At 37.8% G+C, this 12,682-nt stretch overlaps 1 protein-coding gene across 2 annotated transcripts in view; it reads right to left on the bottom strand.

Annotated features, from left to right (window-relative positions):
• Rim2 (replication in mitochondria 2) overlaps positions 1-12,682 on the bottom strand; it is a 33,359-nt gene that overhangs the window by 3,385 nt on the left and 17,292 nt on the right. For both annotated transcript variants that reach the window (XM_069504967.1, XM_034978959.2), the window contains exons 4-7: positions 8,993-9,171; positions 5,840-5,952; positions 4,177-4,396; positions 836-938 (exon numbers count right to left, since the gene is read on the bottom strand). In XM_069504967.1, the coding sequence (XP_069361068.1) occupies positions 836-938; positions 4,177-4,396; positions 5,840-5,952; positions 8,993-9,171 (615 nt within the window). The remainder of the gene's footprint in view (positions 1-835; positions 939-4,176; positions 4,397-5,839; positions 5,953-8,992; positions 9,172-12,682) is intronic.

Genomic DNA, 12,682 nt, shown 5'->3' with positions numbered 1-12,682 from the left:
TATTCATTTGACTGAGAGGTAATCTGTTTTGATTTGGTCAGATAATTTAATAAAATGTTTTATTTTATTTTTTTAATTATGATACAACGCAGCCCTTGACTGCGCTCATCTGATGGTAAGTGATGATGCAGTCTAAGATGGAAGCGAGCTAATTTGTGGGAGATTCATTAAACCCAGACCCGATTGGTTACTACGCGACATCGTACCGGAACGTTAAATCGCTGCGCGACACGGTTTGCCGGTAGGGTGGTAACTACCCACGGCAGAAGAGGTAAAAAGAGGGGATGGGGGGTTTGAAATAGGTTTATTTACCTATAAACTCCACGGTAGCTTTACGCACGATGGACCTATCATATAGAAGCTGGCCCAATTATACAATATGTAACAAAACCCTGTTGTTCCATGTTGGTACGTATACATAATCATAAAGCCATACCACTAATGAAAATAATATAGACTAAGGGCTGCGTGCTGTAGCGGTCGTTAGGAAAGACCTGTGTCTAACAGTGGACATCCATAGGCTCACGTCGACGACGATGGCGATGATGATGATGATATATTCTACACAGCCAATAATATTTACCTATCTGCATGGAGGTCGACGAAACACCGACGCACGTGCTCCTGGAGTGCACGGGCGTAGCAGATCAATCGACGCGAGCGCCATTTAGGTTCCCCGACCTCACTCCATGAAGCCCTCGGCAACTTGGGCGGTCTATTTGGCTTCTGGAGCGAGCTTGGAAGACTTCGGCGGGGAGGGGCTATGCACGCACAACAGTCGGAAAAGTTTAAGTGCGGAAACCAGCCCAGAGTGAAGAAGAAGAAGAATATTTACCTATAAACTCCACGGTAGCCCTCCTCCATCCATACAGTGTGCAGAGTCTGCCAGAATTTGCGATATTTGTCTCCCTCCTCACGCAAGCGCGTTCTCGCCACCTCTGCAAAGAACAATCATTTTAATGAGCCTCAAAGAATCAGTACCCTTATTATAAATGCGAAAGTGTGTTTGTTTGTTGGTTTGTTGGTTTATTGGTTTGTTGGTTTGTCCTTCAATTACGTCGCAACGGTGCAACGGATAGACGTGATTTTTGGTTGATAGGCTACTTTTTATCCCGGAAAATCAAAAAGTTCCCACGGGATTTTCAAAAATCTAATTCCACGCGGACGAAGTCGCGGGCATCAGCTAGTTAGTTATAAAAACTTGACAACCTTTTTACGGTGATTTTTTTGCGCTTTTTGCCATGTCTCCTTGTTGATTATACCTTGGGGTTGATCTTTATTTTACATTTTATAGTGCCAGTGCAGAAGTGTTCATCATCATCATCATCAACCAATAGACGTCCACTGCTGGACATAGGTCTCTTGTAGGGACTTCCACACGCCACGGTCTTGCAGAAGTGTTACAAAATGATATTGAAAGCCATTTTTCACCTCTTTACTAAATCTTGAAACATTCTTAGGGCTCGGTAATATAACAATACAAGGAATCCTTTCATCCAGTGTGTATGTCACTTGCTTAGTGGCAACAGTGGCCCTACCGCGGTTGTTTGACAGCTACAATGTCACGATCGCAATCATCTCTGATTGGTTAATGCTCGCTCACTATTGGCTACAATGCATTGTTGCAACAAGAATCGCACAAATTCAGCCAATCAGAACAATTAAGATTGTAATAATGATTGATGCAGGTTTTAGACAATCGCCCTACAGTTAAGTAGTAGGTAAGCAGTATTGTGTCAAATATTATTTTAAATATTGTTTCGTCTCAAACTCGATAAGGCGTGACAAAGTAGTGGAAAGTTATCAAAAAGTTAGGTAGTAGTAAGAACTAAGATAAAACTGAAAGTGTTTGTTCAAGAGAATATAAATAGCATCTAATTTTAATGACAACTATGATCAAGTGGGCAACCTATAAGTAGTATCTCAGTTATGTAAAAGACTAATTGATCTCTATTTAAAAAAAAAACAAAGTATTTTTGAATCGTCAGCTGATGCAGACGATTCAAAAATGTATAAATTCATCTACCACTGGTTCGGAATGCCATTCCTACTGAGAAGAACCAGCAAGAAACTATGTGTCATCCTCCGCTCTAAATCGCTTGGAGGTTATTAACGGTATTAAGTCTCCCACCAGAACATACTAGAGGCAATTTAAGAATCACAAATTCCCTAATTGCTACTGCCGGGAATCGAACACCAGACCACCCGCTTAAGACCACAGCGCGCGCCTAAAAGACCGTCCAAAATAATAAAAGTTGAGCACCGTAATAAAAGCTAGGTATGTACGGAGTTAAGTGTCAAGTGTACTGTTGTAGCAATTCGCTCGATTGCGAAAGCACTCAAGGGGTAATTACACAATTAGCTCTGGAAGTACTTATTGGATCAATTGATCTGCAGACAAACAACAAATTAAGTGCTTGTTGTTTACCGACTTCAAGTGGCATTTTAGGTTTTCTCGCTTAATACATAATAGGTTTCCTGATGTCTTCTTGAATCATCCCTACGATATGTTAAGAATCCATAAAATATTCTACGGCACATTAAGCTACCATAAAAATACCATCACATTGCATACTAGATGGCGTTGTGCAGCACCAGATTATGCTAACGAAATATTCACTTTCGAGAATTTAATCTGGACTTTATTGAGTCTTCAATACATTTTCTTGAATAGGCTAGTTGACACTTTTTTTAAGTAGGTCTTAAATGGTTAATATTTGTCCTATTAGATCAAAAAAATTAACACTATATTTTTTTGCGCCCTAAAAACCGTAAAACTTTAATTTAAAAATATATTTTTCTTAGACAGGTGAAAACACTGTCGGCCATGTTTGGCCGATAGATTATCTGTGCTCTGACGTCATGCATTTGTAAACAACAGCATACCTCCCAAAGTTTAATAAACATGACTTCTATACTAGTTTACATGAAAAATATAGTAATTATCGTTATTGAATCATCCGAGAATGTAAAAAACGCATCGATAAAGACCACAGGAAAGTTGTGGACTAGAGTGCCCAGTGAAATAAATATACGTAACACGCGAAGACTTGCTTAAAGGGATCCTATATGACTAACGACTTCAACCCAAATTTATTATTGCAAAGATCACTTTGTTGTAAGTCTTACTTAATAACTTATTCAGTTTATAAAGAGAAAACGATATTTTTTTACGTTTACTATGAGTTTTTAGAAATATATAAAAACTAGCTTATGCTCGTGACTTCGTCCGCGTGGACTTCATAAATTTCAAACCCCCATTTAACTCACTCAGGGGTGGAATTTCAAAAAATCCTTTCCTAGTGGATAGCTTCTCTTTACCTACAAAGAACACACAGACCAAATTTCATGTATCTAGGACCAGTTGTTTAGATGTTTAGGCTGTGCGTTGATATATAAGTTAGTCAGATACTACGTTAGTCCCCGCGTGACATAGGGATGACATTTCTTTGTTTACATATTTAATGACGTCACATCATGGCTGACAGCGTTTTCTGCGTTTCAAATAAAAATAAAAACTGTATTTTTTAAAATTGGATTTATATATCCATCCTTCGTTTTTAATAATTGTTATTGATATATTTCGTTGTCTTAAGCAAAATACTATAATAAATAATCATTTATTGGACGAAATTAGATATGAGTCAAGTAGCCCATTGTGGCTAATTCCTTTGTACACAATCTCTAAACTAAACTAAAATATCACGTCTAAATCTATTGCTATCCCTTTCATAATGTTGCTTGCGGAAAAGGAAAGCACTAGATTTAGACCTGTTAATTTAGTTTAGTTTAGAGATTGTGTACTAGAGAATCGGCCCCATTGTCACTGATTTTTTTAAATAAAAATCTTTATAAGTGATGTAAGAGGCGACAGTCTTTGATGTCCCTACAGCCATAAGTTCGAGTAAATCCTCGGTGAGTGTTGATCACTTAGTACATCATCCAGACGTGGAGCGGCCATTAGTCTAGCCTTCACACTTTAGTATATTAACAATGCTTACACAAGTTTTTTCATCATATTCCATATTGCATACTAGATGCCGCTGTACGGAACTAGATCACGCTAGCGATGTATTTACGCTTAAGAATTTAATCTTGCCGTTCCGTCTTCAATTCGTCGTCTTGAAACTACTACGTCTTGTTAAATTACCACTGATTTTTTGAAATGAAACTTACCATGTGGATACGCGATGCAAGAGGCGACGGTCTTGGAAAAGGCCCCCGCGGCCATAAACTCGAGGAAGTCCCTCGGTGAACGCTGATCACTCGGCACGCCATCCAGACTTCTGGCAGCCATTAGTCGAGCCTTGACGCCTTCGTACAGGACGAAGTGAACGACAGTTTCACTGATTCCCATGTACGATGCTGTTATGCCTTTGTAGAAGCCTCGGATACCCTGTAATAACATTTTAACATAAGCAGGGTACTTAAGTTTACACTACAACAATACTATGTTTTTCTATGGTCACTTGACACAATTTGCGGGTTAAACGATACGACTGTTACTCATTCGAGCGATTTTTTTAGATTTTTTTCCAGCAACGATATACCGGTCGCAGCTTGTAATCTTTATGTACGAATCGTGAGTTATATCGTCAGTTTACACTTATTTCCTACAGTGGCAGTACAAAATTAACAACAACTGATTGAACAACAGTATTTTAGTTGTTAACAGTAATTTGCTTGCTATAATGTGATGAATTCAAAATACTGACCTACCTCTGATTGACTGACACTCTGATACTATTAGCTAAAATATAAGTTGCAGCGAAATACTATAAATTCAGCCAATTACAAAATCTTCCTTCCTAGCCCCCGGGCAACTGGAATATAAACTAGCAAAATCACTGTTGTATGTATAAAAATACCAGAAGTGAAGTTAAATATTAACCACGAAACACAGCGGCTTATCGAGAGTTTTGCCTTTCATAATAACCTTACTGCAATATTAACTTTATTAGGGCACAATTGCTATTGAAACCACTCAATCAGAAATGCGACCTAAACACAAAAGCATTTAATAGTCGAATGAGTCTGAGGTTGAACACAGACTGCCTTAAGAATCATCAAACTCTCGCTTTTATACCAATCGATTCAAGATGGTGATGCAACACATCACGTGACATCTGTCAGAGATAATTAATTATTATAAGTGCGCTAACATATGTTTGCAGAGCAAAGTTCAGGTGACGCGAATATTACCACTAACTTAATTTTAAACCATTAGTATTCTCTTGTAAAGCCCGAAATCTACTTTCAAGAACTTGATTTAAAGGCTTGAGGTTTTCGAGGTCCCAAGGTGCTTAAATGGCGACCTCGCACCGGAAAGTACAGCATTGGCAGACCTCACACTTGGTGGACAGTACGACATCAACAAACGAGTCACAGGGAGCCGCTGGATGCAGACGGCGCTTCCGCGCCGTGTGGAAGTCCCTACAAGAGACCTATGTCCTGCTGTAGAAGTCTATCGGTTGACGAAGACTACGAGACTAAATTAGTCATCATCATGATCAACCCATCGCCGGCTCACTACAGAGCACGGGTCTCCTCTCAGAGTGAGAAGGGTTTGGCTATAGTCTATACCAGCTGGCCATATGCAGATTGGTAGACTTCACACACCTTTGAGAACATTATGGAGAACTCTTAAGCATGCAGGTTTCCTCACGACGTTTTCCTTCACCTGTGGATATTTAATTGCTTAAAACGCACATAACTCCGAAAAGTCAGAGGTGCGTGCCCGGGTCGAGCACCCGACCTCCGCAGCAGCAGGCGAACGTCCGAACCACTAAGCTATCACAGCTTGTAACTTGTTAGTAAATCAGTATTCGTGTTTATTTACCGTTTTAGTGTATATCCTCTTGATACACTGCCACGCGGTGACGTTGGCACCGTCGAGTTGCAGGCGCGTCTTCACGAACCAAATGGGGTTAGTCATCGTGCACGACACGAACCCTGAAATAGAACACGATTTTTATTATTCTATAGGTACAGGTGTGATTGTGGTCAAGCGTATACCTATAATGAATATAAAAAAGGGTGTAACCAGAACGCGTTATTGTTATAACATGTACTACCTAAACACAATCCAATACCAATAACCATTTGCCTCATTTTGTAGTTTTATTGATTTAGTATTTTTCAAACCCGCAATGTATAGCGTGCAAAACTCGGGTCAATGGCCCGCCTACGACGCGGCATTGACTCCGACTGGCCTACTTAATGTCAGTCTGCCCGTGTGTCGTGTCTGTCAAGACCCGTCATCACCGTAGCTGTATGTATTTCACACTGTCTCACTCAAGTGCGGTTGAAATGTCGAAATGTCGAGAGCGGATACAGCATGGTCTATGATAGAGACATGCTTCCGGGCAGCCATTTTCTGCTCTAGCCAGTTCAATAAAATCCTCTCCAGATTATGTGGGATGCTCACTCGTATACGATTATAGAATGCGATTTCCGCTATAAAAATGTCTAAAGACGTCACATTTGCACGTAGGTTGGAAAAATAGTTGGCAAACATAAAAATATTCCATTTTTGTAAAAAGTTGATATCAAGATGTGTTCTCACGCTGTTTGTTAGAAGAGGTACATACAATTTATTATTATCCCCAGATACAGTAAACAAGCGGTATTTTATTTACAGTGGAGTGCAGTGCAAAACATTTAGCCAAGTAGATTGCACGTCATTCAATACATGTGGTGCTTGTAGAGAGAGAAATCAATATGCTGTGTAAAATTTTAAACTACCGTTTTGATTCAGTTAATGTATGTAATGTGTACGTATGTAGGCTTTGCGATGGTCATCACTTTTCAACCACCCCCTTGCATTAACCACCAAACAGTTAACTCGAGTCAACTTTGATAGCTAAAGATTACGTTTACGATAAATATCTCTATGATAAATATAAAAAACTTGCTCTGGGGGCGCCACTAGTATGTCTATTGTTACTAAGTATATGGTCTATAGTTTATATTGGTTCCACGGGTTTCCCGCAACATGGCGAGGTATTTTATTTCTCTGTCAAGCCTTAATGAATAGCTAATTCCGTGAGATTGACCCACATTGAAATTGGCACGCGATCTGTAGTATCTATATTTAACCACCTACCGCTTTAAAGTTGTACGTAAACAACCGTATCCGATGTTGAAATCTCCATCTACAGATATAGCAATCAGATGTTTGCTACTTTGCCTGTGTGGCTACCTGGGATATTTAGAAACATCTGTCGTTACTATTGTGAACTAAGACGATGAAGCCGCGGTTTGGACAGCGCAGGACAGGTGGACTAATCCAATGCTGGGCAGACGACATCGTGACAACAGAGAGTCCAGAGTGGGTCAGAAAGGCCTTAGACCGAAAACTGGGAGAACTTGGAGGAGGTCTACACCTTCACGGGGAGCTAACCACAAGCTATTTTACCCCTAACTTAAAAAAATGTTAAAAAAAGTTTCACAGTTCCCAAAAAGCCCCTAGTCCCTAAAATTGCCCCTAATATGGCCGACTTACTAGAGGAAGTTTTAGGACATTTTCGCGAGATGAAAATATATATTGAGTTTATCAAAAATAAATCCTAGAGCTATCATGTAGACCATAAAATTAGATTTTTTTTTCCACTTTTCACAAGACAGATGAAATCAATTAAAAAAAAAAACAGTTGAATTAAATTCGGATGTTAAAATAAATCGGATGTTGAGTCATTAATCGAAACGACGAATTATATAAACCGGAAAAAACATATTGTGTAGAGTTCAAGAACTCTATAACATCACCGATTTAAATAATTTCAAGAAGCGTTTTGAAGATATCGATGTGTGTTGACATTGAAAATGTAGCGTTCTTTTAAGTAAAATTATAAAGGTCACTTGACTACAAGTAGATTATGATATTATCTCAAACACACAACATAAAATAAACATCGATAAAATGGAGGTTATTTTACCGGCTGTGACGGTTTTTTGGTAAATTAAAGAATAAATAATAAAAGTACTGAAGATTGGTCGCTTTATTTTGCATTAGATCAGATAATAACCATAGATCATGTGAAAGCTTTTACTGAATTGTTCAACATATTCATTTTATCCATTAGGTCATCTGTTATGGACAGCTAGTTAGCGTAGTCTAGGGAATCGTCTATCTTGCAAAGATATTTAATTAGTCGATTTAGATAGATTTAGATATCGGAACACTTTTTGAATACTCCTGAATATGATTATTTATGAGTAAAAGGATTACTCTGCGGCTAGTTATCCTACTCGAAGATTGAGGTAGATATAAAATCATGTGGCATTCTTGTCCGTTGAATCCCCAATGATCCCCAATAACTACTTTTGGCTAAAGCCAAGGCTTAAGAATTGTCTGAAAAGGCACCGGTGCCTCCCTCATGCAATTCCCGTTGCGTTCATACAATTTTTAGGGTTCCGTACCTCAAAAGGAAAAACGGAACCCTTATAGGATCACTTTGTTGTCTGTCTGTCTGTCTGTCAAGAAACCTACAGGATACTTCCCGTTAACCTAGAATCATGAAATTTGGCAGGTAGGTAGATCTTATAGCTGACATTTGGGAAAAAATCTGAAAACCGTGAATTTAGGGTTAGATGACACAAAAAAATATTGTGGTCATGAACTAATTTTCGAACAAACTTCAATTTTCGAAGTAAGATAACTAATCAAGTGGGGTATCACATGAAAGGTCTTCACTTGTGCATTCTAAAACAGATTTTTATTTATTTTTATGTATAGTTTTTGAATTATCCTGCAAAATGTCGAAAAAATACGACTGTAATACGGAACCCTCATTGCGCGAGCCTGACTCGCACTTGGCCAGTTTTTTTCTTAGGATGTTCCTATTACCTACCTCTTCTATCAAAGTCGTATAAAAAGGCTTTGATGTTTTTGTATGGTGAAAAAATCATGACATACTCTGCCAAGTCCCGAATCTCCAAGAAACGGCATAGGATCGCAATAGCGGAAACCACAAACAAAAGAGTGTCATACCTGCAGCACTGGCAGCAGACAGGTGTACTATGGGTGTGTCCGGCGGTATGTGTTGGTTGAGGATTGCCTTTGCCTGCGAATACGTGCAGAAGTAGATCGCTCTGGAAGGAGCAACGCCTACTATGTTCGGTCCCAGGCCTTTGAAGAGAGCACGGGCGCCTTCATTTTGGACAATGTGTCTGGAAATAATTTAGAGTTTTGAATTTGTATACACAATCACTATAATACTTATTATAAATGCAAAAGGTTGTCTGTCTGAATGTCTGTCTAAAATTTCGCGGCATTTGGTACCTACTGAGATAGCTTGGATCCGGAGACCGATTAGACTACTTTTTATCTCGAAAAATTAAAGAGTTCCCACGGAAGAACTTTATTTTATTCACAGGTTTTATCTATCTGAGCAACTCTCAAACGGTAATCCTAATCACCATTTTATTTTAATTTTTTTTTATGAACTCTAGCGAGTTAATAAAAATAATAACTTTAAATTTGAGCTTGTTGAATAAAAAAGAATAGACGATTATTCAGCCCGGAATTACTTCAGCATGTCATTTGTTTGCTTGTAGAGTTGGTACAGTTCGTATTTGGTATACCGAGTTATACCTATTGCCCCCGGTATTCGAGTTTACTTTGCTCGTTTATGATCACCAAACAAGTATCAATATTTGCACGTTCGAGCTAAAACCTTGTGCGAATACCTGTTTCAATTCTGATACGTATAACTACATCTGAGATCTCACCTTTAGTTTGAACTTATTATCTGAAGATATTGTGTCCATTTGCGTAATACAGCGGTTTATTTACAACCTATGCTATCAATTACAAAATAGGTATTTTATACGTTATTTACATAATCTACTCTGCGGTGCGATGATTGTTTTGTTTTTTGCGCACATATCGTTAAATATAAATATATTTATCTGGGTTAACTCAAGGCTCTCACATATAAATGTAAATAATGTTGCTAAATTGATTGACCAGTGGTTGACCACAATTTCAAACAATATGTAGAGAAGCTTTCAGTTTTTATAAAATAAGGAAGGTCTGGCACGCGCTGGCTCTCTCTCTCTCTCTCTATACGAATAATAAAAGTGATTCATTAATAAACGTTTAAACATAATCAGTGAAATAATCGCACTAAAATTAATTATTAGTGAAATAACTACACTAAACTTTTGTATTTATTTTGTTACATCTTGAATCAATAACAATATATACAATTTTTCTTGTTTGGCAAAAAAACAAGGTTTTTATCAATTTTGGCTACTAAAGAACTGCCCCCCAACTGCACATTTATCAATCACATGTGGCCAGATTAAAATTATTTTATTTTAGGATGCCACGATAAGCAACGAAAAATATGTAGGACTATAGGTACATTGATTAGATAAGTCTTAAGTATTTATGTATTTGTAAAATTGATAAAACTCTTTTATCTAAGTAAGCAGACAGCGGCCTAACAAATAGTTGTGAATATATTATTTAATCTGATTGAAAAGATATTCCGATTTTTAAAGTACATGACACATATATTATGCTGGAATCACATGCTCCAAAGTGGTCGTTACAGTGAAACAAATCATAGTCTATAATTAAGGGATATTTTGAAAGCGATACATAACTATAGAGAGATAGAGCCATGGGGTGCCAGACCTTCGTTGTTTTATAAAAGCTGAACGTATTGTCCCCAACACAGGGAGGAAAGATCAGCGACTATGAAGTTGGGATCATGGTGGCTTTGGGAGATAACATGTAATAAAGGTGTAAAAAATCTTACGTCAAAGTATAAACTCTAGAGAATCTCTACATAGTATAAAATATAGTCGCTTCCCGCGTCTGTATGTATGTATGTATGTATGAACGCGTAGATCTTTTAAACTACGCAACGGATTTTAATGCGATTTTCACCAATAGATAGAGTGATTCAAGAGGAAAGTTCATAGCTATAGATTAATTCTCAAAAAATTATAGATCCATAGAGAAATTTAAATAATGTGAATTCGGTCGGAAAAAATCCTCTCATTTGAGAGTTTCCGACGCAATGACACATCAATGACACCACATTAGTATCTACATTGCACCTATGCGAAGCCGGGGCGGGTCGCTAGTTTTTTTATATTTTCTTCGGAATAGTATTAGAAATCAGGTCATGCATTGCCAGTCACTTAGTATCGTGGCAACGCCCTGCCAGACACTCCTAAAGTTTTAAACGTTAAGGGCAGGGGTAGTAATATTCGTAGAGGGAAGTGGAGAGTACAAAGGACAGAAATCACTCGGAAAATAAACAGTAAAGTAGTTTGGTTAATAGTAATTGGCCTTCATACGTCGTTGATAATCCTATACATCACTAATACCGAATTATTTGGCGTAAATATCCGCCGAGTGCAAATTCCTCACGCACGCCTCTCGTGCCCGGGCGTACACCTTATCTATTAGCGAAGTTATGATAACCGTTTGGCTTCTACTGGTTTCAACTAATTTGTCTACATTGTATTTGCGTATACAAGCAAAATTGATACGAGATGTGATTAGCGTTATTTTAAGACTCTTGAGACTGAATGTAACTCTTGTTCAAAAACTCTCACTTAAGTTAAATGTCGTAATTGGGTATTTGCCTGTGTCAAAAATAAATTATTTATCAGTGATTATTAAATCTTCCAAAATATGTTAAATCCACGCCATTTGTTAGTTTTAAGTGTAATAACCATTTTTAATTATCGATTAAACTAAAAAGCACGTCAAATGATTGTGACGTCACATTTCAATATTTCATAGTAACTCACATATTAAGTGCGCGTTTTGACGTTTGATAAAAAGTTACTGATTTGACTAGTTGCCAAATACCGAATTATGGAAAGCGCCGAAAACTATGAATCCTCGCAGTTTATACGAGTAGGTATCAAAACTAATGATGGAAGTTTTTATACTACTTCCAAAACTTGATTGACTCGCTTCTTACATTTCTATACTTAGGCTGATATCTGTAGAGCGCACTTTGACATTGCTCAGACTTAAGATTGAGTTAAAACGAGACAGATTTATGTGAAAGATGTAGCTCTGTCTCGTTTTAAGTCTGTCTTAACTCTAAAGTCTAAGCTAAGTCAGAGTGCGCTCTATAGATCTCGCCCTTTGGTAGTAGTTATTGGATGGATAATTGGATAATCTTACAACATACCTAATCTAAAAACAAATCTAGGGCGCCCTACTTTAGCGTGAAACAATGGTTCAGTATGTGACACATGATTAGCGAAGCTGAAGAAAAATAAGCTTAATTTTTCTTTCAAAATTCACGAGCATTTACTAATTACACTGTCGGAAATACAATAAATACAGAACAGGTAACAGAGAGAGAAAAGTAACCTTCATTTCCAAATATAGAGTAGGCAAAAAGATACAATTACCCGGGATATACCTATATATTTTTTTAAAATAGAGATAGCGAGCAAACGATCAGGCGGGTCACCTGATGTTAAGTGATTACCGCAGCCCATGAACATTTGCAGCACCAGAGGAACTGCCGAAGCGTTGCCGGATATCTGATTTAATTTTTTAAAATTGGGTAGGACAATAAGGACAGTAGTGAAATATGTAAGAAACGTCAAGCTATAAATAAGCTCAATAAAAACTTGTAATAATGACAAAGGTCGGTCGAGCGGGAAAAGGATGTTTTTTAAACTCGGATGTCTGTTG

This window comes from Maniola hyperantus, chromosome 19 (assembly GCF_902806685.2).
Source record: "Maniola hyperantus chromosome 19, iAphHyp1.2, whole genome shotgun sequence".
Lineage (NCBI taxonomy): Eukaryota > Metazoa > Arthropoda > Insecta > Lepidoptera > Nymphalidae > Maniola > Maniola hyperantus.
This window is presented reverse-complemented; position numbering and strand designations above follow the sequence as displayed.